Source organism: Podarcis vaucheri (assembly GCF_965113315.1).
Source record: "Podarcis vaucheri genome assembly, chromosome: 13".
Classification (NCBI taxonomy): Eukaryota; Metazoa; Chordata; class Lepidosauria; order Squamata; family Lacertidae; genus Podarcis; species Podarcis vaucheri.
The window spans coordinates 45,992,096-46,017,277 of NC_138751.1; the positions used below are offsets into that span (position 1 = coordinate 45,992,096).

General features: G+C 45.5%; 1 protein-coding gene and 1 long non-coding RNA gene across 2 annotated transcripts; one reads left to right on the forward strand and one right to left on the reverse strand.

Annotated features, from left to right (window-relative positions):
* Positions 1-563: 563 nt before the first annotated feature.
* LOC309516233 (zinc finger matrin-type protein 1-like) lies at positions 564-24,747 on the forward strand. Its single transcript, XM_082194917.1, has 7 exons — positions 564-712; positions 13,251-13,357; positions 15,671-15,775; positions 16,817-16,985; positions 18,893-19,159; positions 19,469-19,568; positions 22,883-24,747. Exons 1-7 carry the CDS (start codon positions 592-594, stop codon positions 23,700-23,702), a joined length of 1,689 nt encoding a protein of 562 aa, XP_082051043.1. The 5' UTR covers positions 564-591; the 3' UTR covers positions 23,703-24,747.
* Positions 23,891-25,182, reverse strand: LOC309516395. The gene is made up of 2 exons (XR_014212876.1): positions 24,201-25,182; positions 23,891-24,170 (listed from the first exon to the last, which is right to left on the reverse strand). It is a non-coding gene; the product is annotated as an uncharacterized lncRNA (long non-coding RNA).

Here is a 25,182-nt window from a genome sequence, read left to right on the forward strand (position 1 = left end):
TTAGTTAGGGATGGTGGGAGTTGTAGTCCCAAAACATTTGGAGGGCCAAGTTTGCCTAGGCCTGCTTAGGAGAGTCCTCCTATATAGTCCATTTATTGTAGGTGCAGGCAAGGGAGCTGATAAATGAATGCCTTGTGTCCTTAGGATACCTCTGGAATGTGGTCCGCTGTTAACACTGCATGTTGGAACTGGGACAAGGTGGAACCATTTGCAACACCCCTGCAATGTTATGCTTAGCAGCAGCAGACCAAATGTGGAGGAACCTTTGGTCATCGTCCATACATTGCCAAACAGCATTGCTCTCGCCAGCTCCAGCAAACTCCATTGAACAGAGAGCACCTGATTGGGGCGGAGCAGTGATTGACAGCGGCTCGGAGACCAACCAGGAAGGTGCGGGGCTGGCGGGGCGGAGCTAAGCGATTTAAAAAAAAAAAAGCCGTTCGAAAGGAGACGCCTGCTGCGGATGTGAAGTTCCGGCTTCCGACGCTGGCCGCTTTCTGCTTCCGGGTCGCGGCTGCCATCTCTTCACCGCTTCCCCCCCCCACGCGAGGCCTTTGCCGCCGAGGGTGGGCGGGGCCCGCTTCCCCAGCCATGGCGGCGGCGGCGGCGGCGGCACCTGCTGCTGCTGCTGCTGTGGGGCGGGAGAGGGCAGAGGGGGGAGGGGGCGCCCCCTCCCCCCCGCTGCCGCCACCCCCCCGCGGCCAGAGAGCAGGTGAGTGGTGAGCTGAGTGGCCGGCAGGGAAAGGCCCTGCCCACCCCAACTCTTAGGTAGAGGAAGGGGCGCGGGAGGAGGAGGAAGTGACGCACAGGAAGCTGGGGGGGTGTTTCAGGTAAATTGGGGGCTCTCTAGGATTTAGTGGGGGGGTGATGTAAACAAAAATTGCCCTTTTCCCTTATGGGGTATCCAAGAGCCCATATAGAGTCCTTACATAGGTTCCCTGTTGGTAGGAGAGAATAACAGAGGCCAGCCAGAGAATATTGAGAAGCAAAGCAGCTAGTAAGCCTGATCTTTATGGATCTGTTGCAACAGGGTGCTCCCCTCACCCGCAGGAGAGAGGAGGAACCCAGAACAATGGTGGGCAAGGCCTTCTATGGACTTTTGGAATTGCCACCCTGTAGATCAAGACCACCCCCAGAAACATCATACATACATCACAGAAGGGGTGAAATCTAAGACCACCCCCCAGATACATCATACCTACATCACAGAAAAGGCGGTCTTAAAACAGAAATTTGAATGTTGTTTTTTCTCCTGTCCTTGTTTATCTGGCAGGTTACTTGCTTAGATTGCCTGGGTAGCCTGGCCAGTCCTTTGTAATGATAAATACTTAGTTCCTGGGCCATGTCGCAGGCTCACACCCTATTCATATCTTAAATATGTCCTTAAGACAGGATTCGTGAGGAAAGAGGCAATGGGGAGGTTACATTTGACCTTGCAGAAAAAAACATTTGGTCAGTTTAGGAAGCAAAATGCTTCCAGGTTGGCCTTCCTGTGCTGATCTATGTACGTGCTTGGTTGGTACACTTATGAACATTACCATATATCTAAGACCATAAGATTCCTATCACAGGGGGTAGAGCAAAAGTGACTGATAATGGTGTGGTGAGTCTCTGGGAAAGAGGAAGCAGCTATAAGAGGAACCTTATTATTTTAAGAAAAATACTACTATTATTATTTATTTATTTATACCCTGCCTTTTCCTCTGACAGGGACTCAGAGCGGCTTATAAAAAAAAATAAGAAAAACTAAAAATGGGGGAGAATCCTTAAAACACACACACACAATTAAACTTTGGTAGAGTTTCTGTGCAGCTCCTATTACACACATGCATAGAAACGAAGTGTTGGGATGGCAAGAGGCATCTTAGTCCAGTCACCTTAAATGCAGGAATCTTTTGTCCATTGTGGGGCTCGAACCCATGACCCCCGAGATTCATGCTGAATTAGAGGGAAAAACCAGCACAGCGCCAGGTGCTGAAAGGGCGGCAGGTTGGGGTACGTCGACAGGGAACCAACCCAATAGGTGAGCCGCCTCCTTGTGAGTGGTGTAATGTTACAAACAAAACTAAAGGGAGAACACAAGCAAAGTAAGGGTTGGGTGTGTCCTGCTCAGGTGTACTTCTGTCATATTATGCTGAACATGCACATCATCTGCTCAGATAAGTAGTAAGTTGCTTAGGTGAACTTGGAAGTAATACAGTGGTGCCCCACAAGACGAATGCCTCGCAAGACGGAAAACTCGCTAGACGAAAGAGTTTTCAGTTTTGGAGGTGCTTCGCAAAACAAATTTCCTATGGGCTTGCTTCGCAAGATGACAATGTCTTGCGAGTTCCTGCTGGGGTTTTTTCCTCCCCCCCCTTTTCTAAGCCGCTAAGCCGCTTATCAGCTGATCCGATCAGCAGATAAGCCGCTAATAGCGCTAATCCGCTAATCCATCAATGGGCTTGCTTCGCAAGACGAAAAAACCGCTAGATGAAGAGAATCACAGAACAGATTCTTTTCGTCTTGCGAGGCACCACTGTAAGGTCTGCGCTAGCTCTAGTGTCATTCTTGCATATAGAGTTTCTGCGGCGTTGTGTTGGATTTATTGGTTTGGACTTTGTATCACACAGTTCTGGTAAGCACTCAAAAGCGGCTTCTATGGCAAAAAAAACCCCACCATAATAAATGACAAGAAGCAGTCATCAGTTTGAAAACAAGCAATCGTGATGTTGTAGGAATGCAGTGGTGTGGCAGAGCTCTAATGGCACAGTGGGCTTCATGGACAACACACATGGAAAAGATGGGGAAATATAACTCCCCCCCCCCATAAGTATTGACCATCATGTTTTAAGAATCCTTTGTGCAGCCAAAACCTGCTCACTTCGTACCACAGGGTGGCTACAGTAGTCAAAGCACATTGCAGGCAAACTGTCCGAGAATCCATTAACAACCAGACTTGGAGACCACCTCACAGAGAATCAGACTTGCAACACCTCCCAGGAATGAGTGGCAAGAGATTTCCTCCCTACAACATTTTACTGGCTCTGAAAAATATACAGCAACAGTGAGTGAAATCTTAAATCTCATCCAATACACCCACTAAAAAAACCTCACAACTCTTCAGAAAGCAAACATTTGAAAAATATCTTAAAACACATCATTTGAGTTAGAAATTTCTTTTGGCCCATGTACAATCATAAAATTGAAGAGTTGGAAGGGATCCTGAGGGTCATCTAGTCCAACCCCCTGCAAGGCAGGAATCTCAACAAAAGCATCCATGGCAAATGGCCATCCGACATCTGCTTAGAAACCTCCAAGGATGGAGAGTCCACCACCTCTCTTTTGAGTGTTGAGCAACCCTTACCATCTGAAAGTTCTTCCTGATACTTATTTTTTTAAAAAAATAATGCTTATTAAAGTTTCACAAACAATGAAAAGTTTCAAAATTTAAACATAAGAAAAACTACAAAAATGAAAAAATACAAAAACAAAACATAAAAAATACACAATAAAAACAGTTAACAAAAGAAGGGAAGGAAAGAAGGAAAGGAAAGGAAAACAAAACAGAAAATAGAAAATAGATTAGTATTTTCATATCTTATACTTCATTCACTAGTTTCTTGACCTCACACCTCCCATTTTGTATTCCAGTTCAAATATTAAATTCAGCAAGTCCTTACCCTCTAGCATTTATCCTCACTCCAGATATTAACCTATTATAAATATCAATTTTCCAGTTATCAATCCTTATTTACATTTTCTTAAAAATCTTTTTACCAATACCACTTATTTTCCATCAGACATCGTTTTAACATTCCTTAATTTTGCAGTGCTTCTGCAGGTAGTCTTTAAATTTCTTCCAGTCTTCCTCCACCGACTCTTCTCCCTGGTCACGAATTCTGCCAGTCATTTCTGCCGAAAGTTCTTCCTGATACTTAATCAGAATCTCCTTATAACTTGAATAAATTGGTTCAGGTTGTGCCCTCCCCTGCAGGAGCTTGCTCCATCTGCCCTTTAGATATTTGAAGATGGCTATCATATCTCCTCTCGGTCTCCTCTTATCCAGGCTAAATATAGCCAACTTCCTCAATCGTTCCTCATGAGGCTTGGTTTCTGGACTCTCGATCATCTTGGTCTCCCTCTTCTGCACTCATTCCAGCTTGTCAATATCCTTCTTAAATTATGGCACTCAGAACTGGGCACAGTATTCCAGGTGCGGTCTGACCAAGGCAGAATAGAGTGGTACTATTCATTCCCTTGATTTGGACACTAGACTTCTTTTGATGTAGCCTTGAATAGCATTAGCTTTTCTTTCTTTTTTTTTTGCTATTGCATTACACTGTTGACTCATGTTAAGCTTTTGTTCTACTAAGACCCCTAGATCCTTTTCTCATGTACAGTGGTGCCTCGCAAGACGAAAATAATCCGTTCTGTGATTCTCTTCGTCTAGCGGTTTTTTCGTCTTGCGAAGCAAGCCCATTGACGGATTAGCGGATTAGCGCTATTAGCGGCTTTTAGTGGCTTATCGGATCAGCTGATAAGCGGCTTAGCGGCTTAGAAAAGGGGGGAAAGGGGGGGAACCCACAGGAACTCGCAAGACATTGTCGTCTTGCGAAGCAAGCCCATAGGAAATTCGTTTTGCGAAGCACCTCCAAAACGGAAAATTCTTTCATCTAGCGAGTTTTCCGTCTTGCGAGGCATTCGTCTTGCGGGGCACCACTGTACTACCGGCAGACCAGGTCTCCCCAATCTTACATTTGTTCAGCTGGTTCTTCCTGCCTATGTGTAAAGCCTGACGTTTGTCCCTACTGAAATTCTTTTAGTTTGGGCCCAGTTCTCCAATCTGTTCAGGTCATTTTGAATCCCAATTCTGTCTTCAGTGGCATTGGCTACCCCTCCCAGTTTGGTGTCATCAGCAGATTTGAGTAGCCTCCCCTCAATATCTTCATATAATCTTGCTTCATACCACATCAGACACTTGGTTCATCAAAGCCTTGTGGTATCTGCTTTGGCTTGGAGTGGTTCTGATATCCCGTCCTGCTATCCAAGTTGGAATTAACTTTGGGGAAAAAATTCATGCAGGCGTGTGCTCTGCCACTGAGGTATATCTCCGCCACCTTAACAGTTGATCTGTGGCATTACATTATTCATGTGGTCTTTGAAGATGGATGGACCTTAGTTTGTATCACACGTGTGGTGCCTTACAGAAAACATGTATGCCACTTACGGCTAGAGAGGTTTGGTGCAGATTCCAAATAATTGTCAGAGTTTGTACCTCTCCTTTTGAGTGATTGGACTTTGTGTGTGCTTCAGCAAGAGATTTAAAATATCACTCACTCAGATTGTCACAGCTTGTGAGGTCATAAATCCTTATTCATATCCCAGCAGATTTCACAACGGCCTTTAGGTATGGATTTTTAATTTTTTCTTTTTGATTTCTAACTTCCTTTCTCATTATTTAAAACAATGAAAATACAGAGACAAGGGCAGTAGAATTTTGTCACTGTAATTAAATTTGCCACTTGTTCCTTTCCATCTCTTCTCTTTCTTCAGTTGAGCTCATTATACCTATAGAGGAATGAGAAGTGGTGAGCAAGGCTTATGCTATTCACACTTAGCAACAGGCACGCCCCATTGAATTCTGGGGGTTTTACAGCCCCCAGGCCTCATGTCGGACCACTCTGATATAGGCTGTAACTCTGATTTGTAGTAGGAAGAGTCTTTCATTCTGAGTATTCCTACATTGCAGGGGAATGACCTCAGGGTCCCTTCCTACTCTACAATTCTATTATTCCTTCTTGTAGGTGTTTGCCAGTGTGGTGTAGTGGTTAAGAGCGGTAGTCACGTAATCTGGGGAACCGGGTTCGCGTCTCCGCTCCTCCACATGCAGCTGCTGGGTGACCTTGGGCCAGTCACACTTCTTTGAAGTCTCTCAGCCCCACTCACCTCACAGAGTGTTTGTTGTGGGGGAGGAAGGGAAAGGAGATTGTTAGCCGCTTTGAGACTCCTGAAGGGGAGTGAAAGGCGGGATATCAAATCCAAACTCTTCTTCTTCTTCTAAATGGAGGCAGGAGGAGGCCTGTTCTTTCCTGAAGTTTCGTTCCAACCAAATATTTGTCCCAACAGAGCAATCTTCTGTTTGGGGTTAGTAAGCAGGCGATTTCTCTCTTTCTCTAATCCTTAAGAGACTGTGTTTAAACTGCACAAAGTAGCAAACTAGGGGAACAATTGTGATTTAAGAGCTGAGTCGCATGCTGTTCTTCCAGGTTCATACACGCCACAAATTGTCGCCCCACTGATCTGCAGTGACTCTCCAAGGGTCTCCATCAAATGGGGCTCCCAAACCTTTTAACTCAGGTCGTTTAGCTGGGAGTGGCATGATTGAGCCTGGGAACGTATTCATGGAAAATATGTGCTCTTCCACAGGGTTTAAGCCCCTTCTTCCTCAAGCAGGAAAATGTACTTTCCTGTACAGTGAGTTGAGAAGTCATTATCTTGCTTGCGCAAGTTCCTCTCTCCACCAATTCTCTGCTCAAAACACGTTGAATGCTTACAGTGCACAAATTATATATGCGGCAATATATGAGACAACTCATAGGCTCAAAGCCCTGAGCAAAATGCCACTGTGCCACTTTGCCAGGCAATAAACATAAGATCAAATTATGAGATGGAATGCAGGAATGCCTAATGTGAAATAACTCTCTCACTCCGCATTAGACACCTGGAAACGTGCATCAGTGGTGCTAGCGTGCTGCTGAACTTGCGTAAAGCGCGGCAAAAGGTGGGAGGCAGACCCTGCCACCTCTACTCAGGACCAACAATAAATGGCTGGCTGACACGTTGGACTGGATTTTTTTGTGAACTGATGATAGTGGGACATGAGTATATGGAAGCAGGGCAAGAAAGAATTAGAGGCCTTATGTCATGGCAAAATCACTCCAATACTATTTTCTTGCACCAATTTCACACAGTGAATCTTTTTCATCGGTGTTTCTACAGCTGGCATTTCCCATGTATGGAAAAAAATATGCAAGGCCCCCTGATGTGGCGAATAACTGCTCTCACCGCATGGGGTACATTCATAAGAAATATACACCACGTGAAATTGCCGAGACGAAAGCTAGTAGGAGCTAAGCAAAGTGAAATGGATTGCAACCCAAATACAGTGGTACCTCAGGTTACATACGCTTCAGGTTACAGACTCCGCTAACCCATAAATAGTGCTTCAGGTTAAGAACTTTGCTTCAGGATGAGAGCAAAAATTGTGCTCTGGCGGTGCAGCAGCAGGAGGAGGCCCCATTAGCTAAAGTGGTGCTTCAGGTTAAGAACAGTTTCAGGTTAAGTACGGACCTCAGGAATGAATTAAGTACTTAACCCAAGGTACCACTGTAAAAGGGAAACAACATGGCCGAAAGCAGGATCCACTCTAAGCACCGAAAGCATTTTTGAGCTTACTTTAGAGTTGTTGACAAAGATTTTCCAAACCAAGCTTGAAAACTGAATTCGGAGGCTCTTAAAAGGCCACCACAAATGAGAGATGAGTTTTTGGAGCTGCAGGGTGTATTCTCCATCCCATATGAAAATCTGAGCTGCGGGAGAATTAGGGGCTCGTTTTCCTGGCACCCGCTGTTCCCCAGACCCCCAAAACACACATTCCTTCTAGCTTTTACTCTTCAAACAGCAGGAGAAGCAACAGCCATGCCATAAGAAGGATTGAGGGGGGAGAACTTCCTGAGATTGCCTTCATCATCTAGGTAACACAGCATTAGGGTGCAAAGTTTAGGGGATTTGGGGAGACGTAGTTTTTGTGAGGACTCCTGCAATTGCAGTAATGTCTTGTGATCCTCTGCTAACTCAAAGCAACAGGGCATTGTAGAATGAGAGCCCTGCTGAATCAGACCAAAGACCTTTCAAGTTCAGCATCCTGCATACAAGAAGCCTAGAAGTCTGAGGGCAGTAGTCTTCCTTGCAGCTGGTATTCAGAACCCCCAACCATTCCCTCTTGGTTCCACTTCTGCATGTAACACGAGGGGTGCAGGGACTGGTTGGCAAAACGATCTCGGATATTTTCGAAATTAATCAGAGGCAAGCTTGGGCCTGCGCATCCACCTCCAGTTTAAATCCATTAAATGTCAAAGCTGCTTGGTGAAGCAGATTATCCGTAAGTGTACGTTTATAAGCAACATTTAGGGTTCGGACATAATGTTTAAAATGTGGTTAATCATCAATGGAAGCAAAAGCTTCTGATCTTGCAGTTGCTTTCGAAGGGGAACAGGGCCATGTGAGACCAAAGCTCCCCATAGGTAAAGGTAAAGGGACCCCTGACCATTAGGTCCAGTCATGGCCGACTCGGGTTGTGGCGCTCATCTCGCTTTATTGGCCAAGGGAGCTGAGGTACAGCTTCCGGGTCATGTGGCCAGCATGACTAAGCCACTTCTGGTGGACCAGAGCAGTGCATGGAAATGCCATTTACCTTCCCGCCGGAGCGGTACCTATTTATCTACTTGCACTTTGACGTGCTTTCAAACTGCTGGGTTGGCAGGAGCAGGGACCGAGCAACGGGAGCTCACCCCGTCACGGGGATTCAAACCGCCGACCTTCTGATCGGCAAGTCCTAGGCTCTGTGGTTTAACCCGCACCACCACCTGCATCCCCATACCTTGTTCATAATGCTAAAGCATGGTTTGCCATGGTATTCAAACCAGACCAATGTGGATGTGAAGAAGAATATGCGAAGCTGAATTAAAGTTTTAATAATTAAAAGAATTAAACATGGCAATTGCCTCAGGAGCATGGCATGAGTATTTACAAAATCTGCATAAATTTGCATACAAATAATACAGTAATCTTAAAGCATTCTTTCTTGTTTTAAAATGCGGCATACCACATGTCACCACATGTGCCTCTTGTGTGAGAAGGGGTGTGGAATGATGATCCCTGTTTAATTCCTTGAAATGTTTTTGTTTCCTAAGTGCCCAATTAGTTAGGGCCAGCTTGTCAACTGATCAAAAAGTTTTTAATTAATCTGATGTGAATGTGCATTTGTAGATTGGCACCTGAATGTTCCACTCTGCAACTCTGCCCTGTGTTTGGTTGTTCATACGTAACCTTGCAGAATAAGTACCTACTTGGGAGTGAGCCTGGCTGGTTGGACTGAGATGGCTTAGTTGACCGTGCATGACAATCTCAGGGTTGCGGGTTCAAGCTCTACGCTGGACAAAAGATTCCTGCATTCCAGAGAGTTGGACTAGATGATCATCAGGGTCCCTGACGACACTACAATTCTATAATTTTAAATTTAGTGGGGCTTCCTTCTGAATAGACTTTGCCGAAGTAGATTTGAGCAGCTGCTAGCGATCATACCTGGCTGATCTTGGGGGGGAAACTATATTCTGGATAATGATTTAGAACGTGTTTTTACAAGCAAGTCCTCACGTTCGGGTATTTTATTTTAAATTTGGAACTTAAATTTTGATTTATGTTCGTTTACAGAAAGCCATTGACTCCCATTGAATCTTTATCCATGTAAATGGATTTTGGGCTTCAGCTGGATATCGTCAAATGTTGCCTCGAAGCATGTGCACAGAAACCCACATAAACTTAGATACTTAGAATTAGCCAAATTGACAGACATAATAAGACAAAAACCAAAAAGTGAAGTACCGTATTTTTCGCCCCATAGGACGCGCCGGCCCATAGGACGCATCAAGTTTTTTTTTGGGGGGGGGGAATAAAGAAAAAAAAATTATTTCCCCCCTAGGCGCTTGTGGGGCAGGCAGCGGGGAGAAGTGCTCTTCTCCCCGTCTCCCACCTTCAGATCAAGTCCGGGGACAGCCTGGAGACGCGCTGCGTCTCCCTGCTGTCCCCGGAGTGGTGGGGCAGGCAGTGGGGAGAAGCGCTCTTCTCCCCGCCGTCCGCCTCCAAACCACTTTGGGAGACAGCGGGATGGCGGCGTTCCGCCTCCCTCTGTCCCCCGACCTTGTGGGGCTGGCGCTGGGGCTCTCCTGAAGCCTGGAGAGCGAGAGGGGTCGGTGCGCACCTACCACTCTCGCTCTCCAGGCTTCAGCAAAAGCCTGCATTCGCCCCATAGGACGCACCCACATTTCCCCTTCATTTTTGGAGGGGAAAAAGTGCGTCCTATAGGGCGAAAAATACGGTAAAAAAAGAATGGGAGTGCCTAAATGAATACCTCAAAAGTCAAGGTTCGAGGACAGAAATCTGGCTGAGTCTGGAATAACCTTGTGAAGGGGAAGGATATGAAAGAGGGATTTATATCTAGATGTTAGGATAGAGATGATAAAGAAAACAGGAAGACACAATGAGAGATAAAGGAGGTGCTGTGGGATTGGTGGAAGTCTTGTTTTAGTGTCTTCTTGTTTTAGTGTTTATAATCTTAACTTGTAAGATATAGATTTGTGGGTTTTTTGCTTTTTTGTTGTTGTTGCTTTCGTTTTCGAATGTTGATTTTTGTGTATTGTTATTTTTCGATATCTTTTGTGTTGTTGTGTGGAAAATACTAATAAAATTTATTTTAAAAATGAAAATAAAGAAACCCACATAAACACACTGCTCCCCCCACTGGTTCCCATGTTCATTCTCTTCCTCCACTTGCTGTGGGTTTTTCTTTTTTTATATAAAAGTGTTCTGCGTGGTACAGCATGCAGGAGAGGAGTTGGGGCAGGCAACACAAAGATGGCTGCCAGAAGCAGCCATTCTGTTAATCAGCAGCATCCTCTGCCTTAGGATTTGCTGAATGGTTGGAACAGAAAACCCTGCCAAAAACATGAATAGATTGCCTTGATAATGCCACATTTGCACACGATCTTGACTTCATTCTGGCTGCTGAGCTCTTAGTGTCTATGGTTAAGTGTCCAAACATGAAATCAAGTTTTCTTCCAACATTCCTCCACATTCCCCACTAATTCTGTCTTCCCATGTGTCTTAATTTTTCATCCTTTCCCCAGTGCTTTGAAAATGGACTGCTTCGTGCATATCATAGCCTGATCTTCTCATAATACGAGGTGGAAGGCAGTCCACTGTCATACAAATAACAAATCCTTTCCCCTTGCGCCAGCACAGTTTGCATTACAAGCGGGGACCATTTTAGGCATGCCCAATTAACACGCGGTCGCCAACGCATGGGTCCTTTTGGACCCAGAAGAAGGCAAAACGGGCATGCGTGCTTATATGCACTCTGCCAACGTGTGGGGTCCGAGGACCAGGAACACAACCCCTGCACAAAATGGTCACCACCTGCATTATGGCTAAACCTCCACCCATTAACTTCACTGGGTCTACTCTTAGTTGTATGCAATCCCTTATGATTCCTTTGGAAAATACAAGTAGCACACCAGTTTTCCACAGCAAACACCTAACATGTAGACATTGCAGATAAGTGTACATGCTTCTTTACATCACTTTTCACATATCTTAAGAAACACCTGTTCCTCACCCCTAGCAGCTGTAATGAGTGAAACTGGTTTAATTCAATCTCCTCCATTGGGACAAGAGTTGCCTGTTGTTGTTGTTTAGTCGTTTAGTCGTGTCCGACTCTTCGTGACCCCATGGACCAGAGCACGCCAGGCACTCCTGTCTTCCACTGCCTCCCGCAGTTTGGTCAAACTCATGCTGGTAGCTTCGAGAACACTGTCCAACCGTCTCGTCCTCTGTCGTCCCCTTCTCCTTGTGCCCTCCATCTTTCCCAACATCAGGGTCTTTTTTTTTTTCATTTCTTTTTTATTAGTTTCAATTCATTATACAACACCAAACATTAAAGCAACAAAAAGGACAAACAAAACACACACACAAAAAAAGAAAAACATTACATAACATAAAACACCAACAAATTAAATTTACAGTAACTAAATAACTAAATCACAACTCGGTTTCGGAATATGTTACAAAAGGTTTTCTATCTGCAGTTTTGTTTTCTTAAAACTCTTTAAAGATATCAGGCATCCGGGCATGAGCAGGCAAAGAAGGCAAAGAACCAGGATTGAGGCCAATTCTTTTTTCTTTTTTTCTGCATTATGGGGTTACTCATGAACAAGATGCAGTAAATTATCATCTTCTTGTTGTTTAGTCGTGTCCGACTCTTTGTGACCCCGTGGACCAGAGCATGCCAGGCCCTCCTGTCTTCCACTGCCTCCCGCAGTTTGGTCAGACTCATGCTGGTAGCTTCGAGAACACTGTCCAACCATCTCGTCCTCTGTCGTCCCCTTCTCCTTGTGCCCTCCATCTTTCCCAACATCAGGGTCTTTTCCAGGGAGTCTTCTCTTCTCATGAGGTGGCCAAAGTCTTGGAGCCTCAGCTTCACGATCTGTCCTTCTAGTGAGCACTCAGGGCTGATTTCCTTCAGAATGGATAGGTTTGATCTTCTTGCGGTCCATGGAACTCTCAAGAGTCTCCTCCAGCACCATAATTCAAAAGCATCCATTCTTCGGCAATCAACCTTCTTTATTGTCCAGCTCTCACTTCCATACATCACTGCTAGGAAAACCATAGCTTTTACTATACGGACCTGCCTGTACTGTATTGCAAAATCTGGCACAAATCTCCAAGGACCAGTTCAGATGGTCCTCAAGAAGCAGGAATCCTTACTGTGCTTGAACTTTGTCCACAACGCCCAAGGGCCACTTAAAATTCATTACAATTTCCTAAATGCCAAAAGTGATGGGTTTTGTAGCATAAGGTCTGTCCTCTCTGCAGCTGCCTTCCTTTATTAACCCCTGAGGCTGTGCTGGCCTTTAAGGAAAGTAGAATCTACAAAACCCACAACCGAACAATACTATTAATAAGACACACCAAACTCTCAAAACAGTGTCCAAACGTTTGAGTTCTGTGTGTCTCTTAATTGAGCTAGATGTTATGCAGAACACAGGTTGAAGGGTTAAGTAGAAAAATAGAAGAAGAAAATAGGCTGGACGTTACAGCCCTGATGTTATAGGGCTAGGGCTGCTTTGAGATGGACACTGTTTTGCCAGTTGGATTAACATGCAGACCAACAGATTTGGTTAAAGTGGATTTGTCACTTGTGCGCACACACCCTCAAAAGAACAACCCAGACTTTTTGTAGGAAGAAAAGCGAGGGATAACAATTCCTTGATAAGACTTAACTTCTCTGCAAACAAATCAGGATAAGCGTTCGGTAAATAGGTCCCTCAGTTCCAAGATCAAAATTGTGGGCTGAATAAGTCTCTGCTAAACGCTAAAGGTAATCAGATCACAGCTCTGCTTATTGACTGCGATATCCTTAATCATTCATTTAGATGATACTTTGGATGAAGTGACAAGGAAAGAACTGTGCACAGACACTTTCTGCAAAGTTTGTGGAGCTGTACTGCAGTTTGAATCGCAAAGGGCTGCACACTATGAGGTAAGCTTTTGGAGCGGAATATGTCAGTTGTGTTTCCTGTACACACACACACCCCTTAACTCCTAGCAAAGGACATTTCAGTGTTTCCCAGTACAGGCTCAATTTCCTTAGGAGGAGAGTCCACTAGAGAATTGTAGCATTTTTAGAATATCTGTTCATTTATAAATATTCAAACTGAATAGGCAGACACCCAGACATAGAGTGTTGCACTTTGAAACAGTTCATTTATTTTATTTGTTTATTAAATTTGTTGGTTGCTTTTATCTTGCCCAGGGCAGCCCAAGGCAACTTACAAACAAACAACAAACATAGATAGATAGATAGATAGATAGATAGATAGATAGATAGATAGATAGATAGATAAGAGTAAAACCAAGGGGTTTTCTCCAAAAATAGGCAGGATACTGGGGGGGGGCTGTCTCCTCAAAGCCACCTGCAAAAACTCAGACTTGTCTCTGTGGGTTGCAGTACAAGTCATGCCCAAAATTGCCCTACTTCACCCTTGGCTGGTAAGTCTTAAGAATCCCCATGAGCTTGTAATCACCATCCACAATTGTTCAGTGAAGAAACCTGTTCTAGCCATCTGTGCGCTTTGACCCATTGGGAAAAGATCAAGTAACGGGTTACATCATCGCCTGACAGCCGTAACAATATTATCCCATGTAAATGCATATTCATGCTGTCCTGCCATACAGTCGCTTCTCCTAGTCCTGAACACATGTTAATATAGGGCCGCAGCTATTAATTTTCCTAAGACGCACACCCCAACCCAAGTACAGTGGTACCTCGCGTTAAGTACTTAATTTGTTCCGGAGGTCCGTTCTTAACCTGAAACTGTTCTTAACCTGAAGCACCACTTTAGCTAATGGGGCCTCCTGCTGCTGCTGCGCCGCCACCACACAATTTCTGTTCTCATCCTGAAGCAAAGTTCTTAACCCAAGGTACTATTTCTGGGTTAGCGGAGTCTGTAACCTGAAGTGTCTGTAACCCGAGGTACCACTGTAAAATATTTGTCTTGTTTCATTGCTAATAACATTGCTTTGGCCAGTGAAACCAACATATTAAAGGCATGGGATCCATTTTTCTTTATCCCGCGCCACTTTGATTTAATCTCTTCTGTAAACCAGCTTATTAAAGTTTTCCCCTGAGCATTTTAGCATCGGCTGCTGTGGGCGTTCTGAGACAAGTAGCCTCTGAACTTGTCTGTGTTGTCATGCTTCCTTCTCTCCCTTCTCCTTGTCCTGCCTGGACACTTGAGCCTCTGCAGGCACATTGCCTGAGGAAGCCCCCACCAAACAAGACAAGAAAGGGGCGGGAGCTGTGCTAGGCCACTAAATTGCTCTTCCGTGGCTCCCATTCATTCTGATGGGGCTCATAGGTTCTGTAAGGAGAGTCGCGAGCCGTCCTGCATCCCAGCCAGCCATGCATTGGCCACTGTTGGGATGCAAAGAAACAACTCTCTAGCAGAGCTTAGGTAGTGGTCAGGCTGGCAGAGGAGGAGACAGTCTCGTAAGTATCTGGGGTCAAGCTATTTAATGCTTTAGAGGTAACCGCAAGCACTTGAAGCTGGCAAGCAATTGCTGCTGTTGTGAAATGGGGACAATATTCTCTCACAGCTAAGAAATTCTCTCTTTTTAAAAAAAAATGTTTAATAATTTTTCATTAATAACATTGCAATTAATAACATATCAAATCATGCTACATCACATAACAAATAAAAAGGCCAATTACAGTGGTACCTCGGGTTAAGAACTCAATTCGTTCTGGGGGTCTGTTCTTAACCTGAAACTGTTCTTAACCTGAAGCACCACTTTAGCTAATGGGGCCTCCTGCTGCTGCCGCACCGCCGGAGCACGATTTCTGTTCTCATCCTGAAGCAAAGTTCTTAACCTGAGGTAATATTTCTGGGTTAGCGGCGTATGTAACCTGAAACGTATGTAAACCGAGGTACCACTGTATATATTCTGAATTAAATAATTTAATGGGACTTCCCATGTTCTGGCCGCTCCAGAGAAAATCTTTTGCTTTTGTTCCTGTGTTTTCTCCCAATATCATAGTTCCGATCTTAACCCCTTCTTATCATCACAGTCGCTGGTATGGGACTTTTCCATCATACTTAACAAGTCCATATTATGTTGGCAGGCAAGAGGGATTTATTCTCCTTGTTATTCTTATAGCTAAGGATTTCTCTAAACATTGCAGTTCTCCAAGTTTTTTTTCAAAGGTACCGTATATTCCAGCCCTTACTCATTTCATCTCAAAAGAGAACCCCAAGGTGCATCCTGATATAAAACCAATCCTTCTGTTTTCCAGGGCAAAAGGCACGCTCAGAAAGTCCGGCTTTATTTACAGATGCATAGTGAACAGAAGGATGCCCAGGAGCCCAGCAAACAGAAGTTACAGTATGTGAATTTCCAGGTAATGTTATCTCATCCTCAGCATAAGCCTGGGAGGTAGCAGAGATTGAGCTGGCAGCCAGTTTTGGGGAAACTGTGACCACCTTTCCTGTGCCTGTCACAATCAGAAATGGGAGATTTCAAGCTGTGGTTAAAGTGAAGAAGAGCCAGGAGCATGCTGTGCATGGCAAAAAGGCAAAGGTACCAAATTCAAGACGGACGCACAGAGCCTAGGACTTGCCAATCAGAAGGTTGGCGGTTCAGATCCCCGTGACGGGGTGAGCTCCCGTTGCTTGGTCCCTGCTCCTGCCAACCAAGCAGTTCGAAAGCACATCAAAGTGCAAGTAGATAAATAGGTACCGCTCCAGTGGGAAGGTAAACGGTGTTTTCCGTGCACTGCCCTGGTTCGCCAGAAGCAGCTTAGTCCTGCTGGCCACATGACCCGGAAGCTGTACGCTGACTCCCTCGGCCAATAAAGCGAGATGAGCACCGCAACCCCAGAGTCGGTCACGACTGGACCTAATGGTCAGGGGTCCCTTTACCTTTACCTTTTTACCAAATTCAGGAAGTGCCAATGTTTTTGGTGCAAAGAAAGAATCAAGAGCATACCTAGAGATTGCATTTCCGATTATTTCTTTGAATCAAAAGCTTGAATTGCAGGGAGCTTTGCAATGCAAATAATCCTTGCCCAGGGTGGCATCTGCCGCCCAAAGGGAGCTTGTTGTTTGCCTGATGTCATGGTGGAATCAGGTGATTGGCAAGTGGTTGTCCCTAGCCACCTATCAGAATGGCCCAGCTGGGTGGGAGAGCTCAGGATCCAGCCTGGAGTTAGATCTTCTTTTCTACTCTGCTCTATATGGCTAGTTGCCGATTAAGACCAAAACCATCCTAAACTGCGTCCTAAACCCTGTTGTTGTTGTTGTTGTTGTTGTTGTTGTTTGCACCATATACACCAGTTTTTCTCCTTTTCCCTTTCCCTTTCTCTGTCCCACTCATTCTCCTCTCAGAAATTTCCCATCGGTTTAGCACTAGTGGATTAAATGTCTTCACGCTTTGATTTCAGATGGACCCAAATGTGGACGAAAACACCTACTGCAGGCTTTGCAACATGGTCTTCACGTCCCCAATAGTTGCTCAATCACACTACCTGGGAAAGATCCACACCAAGAAGCTGAAACGGCTGTCGGAAGATCAGGCACAACAGCCTGTGCAGAACGCTCAGCCAGAACCTGGTGAAGACCCAGTGGTTTTTTTATAATAATAATTTTATTAGTTATACCCCAACCATCTGACTGGGTTGCCCCGGCCACTCTGTCCTCTGTCAGGGCAAAGTGGTGCAACATTTTAGCTGAATCCAAGGAACTGTCAGGCTTCAGAGAATCCAGTCCCTCCCACGGTGGGCAGCCAAGAAGTTGATGACAAGAAGAGTTCTTACCAAGTCCATTATTCAATATTCCCAGATAGAGGCTTTGAGAAGTGCCTCTCCATTCCAGTAATGGCGTTGCTCCAAGTAAAGTCCTACGCCCTCCATCTCTCCTATCATATGTCATCCCCGCTCAGGCTGATCTGAGCTTTCTGCCTCTGAGCTTTCTGCTCTCCTACTCTCAATGCTCGCCGGGACCTGGGAGAGGGGTGGGTAGGATCTGGCATGCTTTCCAAAGACAGAGTCTGTCAGCTGCCTCTCCCCTGGTGCTGCTTCTCCCACCTTCTCCCTCTTCTCCCCTTCCCAGCTTCTCCCCTCTGCAGCCTCTGAACTGTGACCTTCTGCAAACCACCATTCTAAATCTATACTGTCTCCCTCTTCTCTGGGAAGTGCAGCAGGGAAGGGGTGGGGGGTCTCCACCATTCCTCCTCAGTCCAGTCCCTGACAAGAACAAGGAAAGCAAAATTTCCCTTCTTCTTTGCTCCCTTGTTCACTTCTGCCTTTCCCCTGGTCTTTCCGCACAGTGCAGGAAAGGGAAGGGAGAAAGTATTGACTTAGGCCTGCCAACCAGCCGCTTGCAGGAGGCTACACCTATAGCAGCTCACCACCAAGTGTAGTTGTCATCCAGAGAGATAGACGCACATGGGATGAGGCATACTGTATTTTTTGCTCCATAAGACACACTTTTTTCCTCCTAAAAAGTAAGGGGAAATGTGTGTGCGTCTTATGGAGCGAATGCAGACAGGAGGCTCTTGCTGGAGCCGCGCACTCTTTAAAGAGCCGTCTGTCCCTTCCCTCACCTCCCGGAAAAGCCAGCAAGAGCTGCTGCCAGGCTCTGCTCAGCGCTCCCTTGTAAGGGCTCCCTTTCGTCCCTCATCCCACTTTGCTGGGAATCCAGCAGAAGAGGCGCTGCGCAGCTATCGCTCTTTCTCTGCTGGCTTCAGCGAGAGCTGCGCAGCTTGCTCTGCTGGCTTCTCAGCGAAGCAGGAGGAGGGACGGAAGGTGTAATGGGAATTGTAGTTGCTTGTGTGTCAGTCACCGACTTCCCTAAACTGCTTGTTGTTTAAACCTTTCCCTAACTGAAGCGCACTCCTGTGCATCTGCTTCAGTCGCTGGCAGAATCCGTTAGTGGGTGTTTCCTAAATTTTTTCCAACATAAGAATTCCTTGACAGCCAGTCTCCGCCTAGCCTCTCTGCGCGGAAGCCTTCTGCGCAGAGTAGGCGTGCCCAGTGGTGGTCCGGCACTCTCCCCACTGATCTCACTGGAAGAGTCCCTGAGCCTTCCCTCCAAAGTGCTCTCATCCCCTCCTGCCTTCTTGGTGTCACCTTGATTCCCTTCCCCCTCGGAAACCCTCTCTCTCTCCTTGCTGGTTCCCTCTCCTGCACTATCGGGGCGACTTCTCTCTCTGCTGGTCTCCGATGTCAGTTCCCTGACAGAAGGGTTTAAAGCAAGAAAAGCGAGAGCCGCTTACATGCTCTGCGCATAATATTTTTTTCCTTGATTTCCCCCTCTAAAAACTAGGTGCGTCTTATGGTCAGGTGCGTCTTATGAAGTGAAAACTATGGTATTTGTATGTCAGGCATTCCTTCTTGATACATGAGAGCTGCATGGAATATATTCTCAGCATAAGCGAAAGACTTACAGGGCCACTACCGTATCTTCTCTGGCTGCTTTGTTGGGAGAGCTGACCTTCCTTCCTTGCACTTATTTCCCAGGTCCCTCCACGGTTCCATCTCTGCCGGAGCCATCTCTTGAAAACGCCTCGCAGGACACTGATGCGAAAGACCCGTCGCCATCCTGTAAAGCCACGTTGGATCTAGACGATCCGGATAAATTCTGCAAGCTTTGCTCGGCGCCCTTCAACAACCCGCTTATGGCACACCAACACTACGTGGGCAAGAAGCACAAAAGGAACGAAGTGCGCAAGAAGCTGATGACCGAGATGGGATCTGAGGGCGTTCCCGTGGAATCCCAGGCCAATGGTAAGCAGGCGACACAGGGAGACACTGTCCATTGAGCGTGGCTCAGAACCAAGCTACATGGTCAGCAGACTCGTGGGACTTTGTGGCTGTTGCTGCAGAGGGGATTCCATGTTTTCCTGGAATGCTTCCCTGTATTTAAAAATATTCTCTGAACACACAACACCGTATCCAGCTGTCAGTTAGTGGAAGACTTTTTCCAGGAATTGGCGGGCAGAGAGATATGGCACAAGGAATTCGGACAGGTTTTGGACGTGCCCTGGGGCCATTTTCATTGCAATCTGTTTAACCTGCAGCCCTCTGTTCTTTTAGCAGTTGGAGTGGGCAGGTATATATGCCCCATATGCAGCATCAGTCTCACGTCCATAGAAATGTACCAGTCGCACATGCAAGGAAATAAGCATCAGATAAAGTAAGTGTTTTCCCAGGTGTGCATTTTTCTCTTCTCCCCAACCCCCCCCCCAAACAAGACTGACAGTTCAGTGTGGGAAGTGTGTGCTAATGTTTGCAGTGGAGCCTCACAAAGACTGGGTGGTGATCTCTGTGCAGTCCTTCATCTGGGTTCAGCTGTCAACTTTTCCCTTTTCTTGAGAGGAATCCTATTCGGAATAAGGGAATCTCCCTTAAAAAAAAGGGAAACGTTGACAGCTATGGTTCTGTACCTGCACAGCTTTCTCTTAGAAGGCAGAGGAGAAGAGATTTTTCTTCTCTTGAAAGCGCCTTGCTGCTCAGTTCTCTAACAGCAGTCCTTTTTTTTCAGGGACGCAGGGGTACACATACTCCTAAACATTTTCTGAATCTAAGTTTGGCCTCGTTGAGTGGGCAGTATTTTCAATATGAGTAGGAAAATGAGAGTACCCCTAAACATTTTTTAAGAAGCACTGAGTAGCATCAACTTTAGGACATCCTCTCTGAGATGTCTCCTCAGTTTGCTCTTTCAGGTTTTTTAAAATTCCTGCAGAAGATTTCATTGTCCATTTTATTTACTTCCCCTATTCTCTTTTTAATATTTATTAAAGTTTCCATTTTAACAATCCAATAAAAAACCACATTAAAACATTCTAAATTACAATGCAATCAAAAAAGCCAAATATTCAATGCCAAATTATTTATCTTTTGGGTGACTTCCCATGCTCTGAAGTTCTTTTGTGGTTTTAGTTAAGTAGCATTTAATATGGTGGACAGGGGACGCAGGTGGCGCTGTGGTCTAAACCACTGAGCCTTGGGCTTGCCAATCGGAAGGTCGGCAGTTTGAATCCCCGCGATGGGGTAAGCTGCCGTTGTTCAGTCCCTGCTCCTGCCAACCTAGCAGGAAAGCTAATCAAAGTGCAAGTAGATAAATAGGTACTGCTCCGGCAGGAAGGTAAACAGCGTCTCCGTGCACTGCTCTGGTTTCGCCAGAAGCGGCTTTGTCATGCTGGCCACATGACCCGGAAAAACTGCGCACAAATGCCAGCTCCCTCAGCCAGTAAAGCGAGATGAGCGCCGCAATCCCAGAGTCGTTCACGACTGGACTTAACTGTCAGGGGTCCTTTACCTTTTTAATGTGGTGGGTATTGTGACCTTTCTTCATGCTTACGGTGCAGCAGGTGTCTTCAAGGAAGCACAGGGTTTGGGGGGGGGGAACATAACCACCTCTCATTACAGATGGGTAGCCGTGTTGGTCTGCCATAGTCAAAATAAAAAAATTTCTTCCAGTAGCACCTTAAAGACCAACTAAGTTAGTTCTTGGTATGAGCTTTCGTGTGTATCTGAAGAAGTGTGCATGCACACGAAAGCTCATACCAAGAACTAACTTAGTTGGTCTTTAAGGTGCTACTGGAAGGAATTTTTTTATTTCACCTCTCATTAGTGTAAGTTCCACTTGATTTGCGTCTCCCACAAGTTCACCAGGCAAGCGCAGTGGACTAATGTGTCAAGGCTTCTAAGAAGAGCTGTGCAGGAACAGGCCTATTTCGTCCACCGCTGTTTTATGGATTTTCTTGCTTTAAAGGATTTCTATACTGCCCTTCATCCAGGCCAGTTTTACAGCAGCACATAAAATGATAATCAGTGAAACAGCAGCAAAAGGCAGTGCTAAAAATAACCACAGCAGGGATGGATGCATGGATGGATGGATGGATGGAGTACCTGACACCTTAAAAAAAGCATATTAATGTAGACAAGTGAGCCTCACTGGAGAGCATGTTCCATCACTTTTATGCACCAGGCAAAAATGTTTTTTCAGTCATGCTTTTGGCTTTAATTTGGAGAGTTTCAGATAATTGTGGTCTCCTTTAGTGGGTGGGATGGAGGAGACTACTTTTTATGTACAGGAATGTTTTTAGCTTTCATATTGTTTTAGTTTGTATTGGTTGAACATTTGTATTGTATTGCAAGTCACTTGTGAGCTCACTTGTTGTAAAGAGAAGTGGCTAATAACTGAAAAGGTCCTTTATCCCAGTGCATCCTACCTCTGTTCAAATGGCAGGACAGGGGTAGCAGCAGCAAGAAAAGTGGAAGAGCAGCTCTTAGATGTGCTTCTGAGCGAGTGGCTTTTAATTAGTGTACCCAAATGAGATATAGGAAGACCCTTTGCTTTGATCAAAATATGTTGGGAAGTCTTTGCAGAAAAGCCTTGAGGAGGAGGAGGAGGAGGAGGAGGAGGAGGAGGAGGAGGAAGAAGAAGAAGAAGAAGAAGAAGAAGAAGAAGAAGAGGAGGAGGAGGAGGAGGAGGAGGAGGAGGAGGAGGAGGAGTTGTTGTTTGGATTTGATATCCCGCCTTTCACTCCCTTTAAGGAGTCTCAAAGCAGCTAACGTTCTCCTTTCCCTTCCTCCCCCACAACAAACACTCTATGAAGAGAGTGGGGCTGAGAGAATTCAGAGAAGTGAGACTGGCCCAAGGTCACCCAGCAGCTGCATGTGGAGGAGCGGAGACGCGAACCCAGTTCCCCAGATTACGAGACTACCGCTCTTAACCCCTACACCACACTGGCTCTCAGTGTGAGGCCTACATCTTCCATCAAATTATATCACAGGAGAGCAGGATCAAGTACACCCTCTCTTAATTCAGCTCCTGAATACATATGCATGTACTGGGACGACAAAGGATTTGTTTCTCAGCAGTGTGAAACGGGCAAAAACTGATCTATCGCACGTATTATGTAAAAGCCCCTTTAAATCCAGACTTGCTTCCCAGTGAAATGTGGGTAGAATACTGCAGGAATCTAGGTGGTGCTAAAGTGGAACTGTGGGATGCGGGTGGCGCTGTGGGTTAAACCACAGAGCCTAGGACTTGCCGATCAGAAGGTCGGCGGTTCGAATCCCCACTCGGGGTGCGCTCCCATTGCTCAGTCCCTGCTCCTGGCAACCTAGCAGTTCGAAAGCACGCAATGCAAGTAGATAAATAGGTACCACTTCGGCAGGAAGGTAAACGGCATTTCCGTGCGCTGCTCTGGTTCGCCAGAAGCGGCTTAGTCATGCTGGCCACAGGACCCGGAAGCTGTACGCCGGCTCCCTCGGCCAATAAAGCGAGATGAGCGCCGCAACCCGAGTCGGCCACGACTGGACCTAATGGTCAGGGGTCCCCTTTACCTTTAAAGTGGAACTATAAATCATTCAGCTGACATTTTGGTCCACAGGCACTTCTTTCTTTCTGACTTCAGCCAATTTGGTTAAAAATCATGTTGTTGTCATTTTTGCTCATTCCCGCCACAATTATCTCTCTTCTCCCTTTTATTCTTGTAGAGAAACCATGATTTCCAATCTAATAACGAACTCCAGGAAAACATACGGCTCCTTCCAAGATGAACTGGAAGATTATATTAAAGTGCAAAAAGCGAGGGGGCTGGAACCAAAGACACACTTCAGAAAGCCAGAAGAAGACTTTCAAATGGAAGAGTATGGTGCCATGAATGGCCACGAACGGGGCTTTGGATTTGATCAGGATCAATTTTCTGGCGACGCTAACACACCAGAGCAGTATTCTGGCATTTTCTCAGAAACATGTCTACCTTTGTATTCTGCTAGAAGCAGATTGTCCCACTGGCTGCCAGGGTACAGAGACCTGCCGAAACTAGAAAATGCACCCGTTTCTCAGCACAGCACAGGTGGTTCCCTAGAAAAGCAGGCATCTCCACTGGCCACCTACAAAAGTGACAATTGCAACCCATCATCCGAATCCGTTGATGAGTACAAACATCTATCTTCCGATAGTAGCTCTGCCTTTCATAGGAGGAGCCAGAAGTCGCCAAAGACATTCAGAAAGGAGGAAGAATGTTCAGGAGAGGAAGACGGCGACCCTCGCCCACCCCCTGCAAAGTTCAAGAGAAAACCGCACTGGAAAGGAGACGCAAACTTTGGAAAGGGCGGAGAGAAGAGAAAGAGAAAGAAAGAGGACGTCGACTCAAGTGCCGAGTCGAAATCGAAGCAGGGTAAAGACAGAGGAAATACAGAGGGATCTTCTGAGAAGGAGAGCAGGAAGCACAAGAAGGAGAAAAAGAAGGCGGGAGCCAGTGGACCAACAGAGGAGGAGATGCTATGGGATGAATCCATCCTGGGATTCTGAGCTTCTCCTAATTAATGATTTTTTGCGTTCATTTGAACCGTTGTGCACTTTTATGTTCCCATTACTGGTTACTTTCCCTGCCCCCCCCCCCCCCCTTTTAATTGCTTGTTCAGGAATAATAAATGAAGGGCACAAGATCTCTTAGCAAAGCACTAGGGAAGAAGTGGAACTGAAATTTTGTTGTACTGTACGAAACATAATTAGCAATTTTCAGTATTTATCCTGAAGCGGCATTTAATGCGTTATGAATTTAGTGTGTAATATTCTTTCCGGTAGCATTTAAATGCAGGTTTAAAAAAACCCAAAAAGCTATGCATTGTCTACGGTTGCAGCGATATCTGTGTTGTTGAAAGCTTTAATATGAAAGTATGGGGACAGAGAGAGGGTTTATTCCATTTCTTCTTTATAATTGTTTTCCCCTTCCAGTTCTGAAAGTATAAAATAACACATTAAACCAAGAAGAGGAAACTAATTGAATGTATACACACACACACACACACACACCCTTTACATCTCAGGTACATTTTATTTAGGTACAGTTCTTAATCCTAAGCCCCAAAATCTCTCATAAAGGTTTATTTGACTACAACAGGTTTCACTGTTAAAACTGGGGTGAGGACCTTGCTTTCTGCAGTGCCTCACTGCCCACTGGTGCTTTGAAGCCCCAATTTCAGGACTTCAAAGCACCACATCCCCTGACGCCATTTGTAAACTCAAGTGATTGCCCACCTTTTAAATTTGGCCCACAAGCCAGATCCTGATAGGGATCTGGACCATGGAGCCAAAGGATTTCCCCATCTTTGGCTTAAGATGGTGATTGTCACCATCTCCAACAGGTAAGAGGTGCTTGTAAAGTTCAAGGATGGTTTTTCTGAAAACGAAACACTATTTAAGAGTGTTCAAGGATCGGGGATTAAGGCAGTCAGTTTAAAATGAGAATTAAGATGCCCAGAAATTCATGCCTGCTTTCAAGGCATGGAAATGGTTGAAGCAATGTTTGCCTTTACTTGTATGTCATGTAGACAGTAAAGATGATTTCTGAAAAGCGCTCTCCTGTTTTGCTCCCATGAATGTTAGGTCCCTGTTCCCACAATTCCACCTTATGTTTCACCTGCTCTGCAGGTCCGGCCGAGCACTGACCCTGGGGTCACTGCAATAGAAATGTTTAATATTCAGCTACGAGTTGAAATTAATGATGTTGGATTTCTGCTGAATGGAGAAGAAAACTTCCAAACTGCACATCTCTAGTATTCTCCAAAGCAACATAGAAGGATATTTTCGTTCCATCTTTTAAAATCCCGTCATCTTAGAGGAGACCTATTCCTCATTAATTAGTCCTGTGTCAAATCAAGAGGGCAGAAGCAGTGGCTGCAACTCTTATGAACGCTCAACCTTCGTTTGTGCAGATATGTCCCAGCCACATAAGGTATACGCACAGGCCCTTTCTCCTCATCGTCCAAGCAGGCACCGTTTTAACATT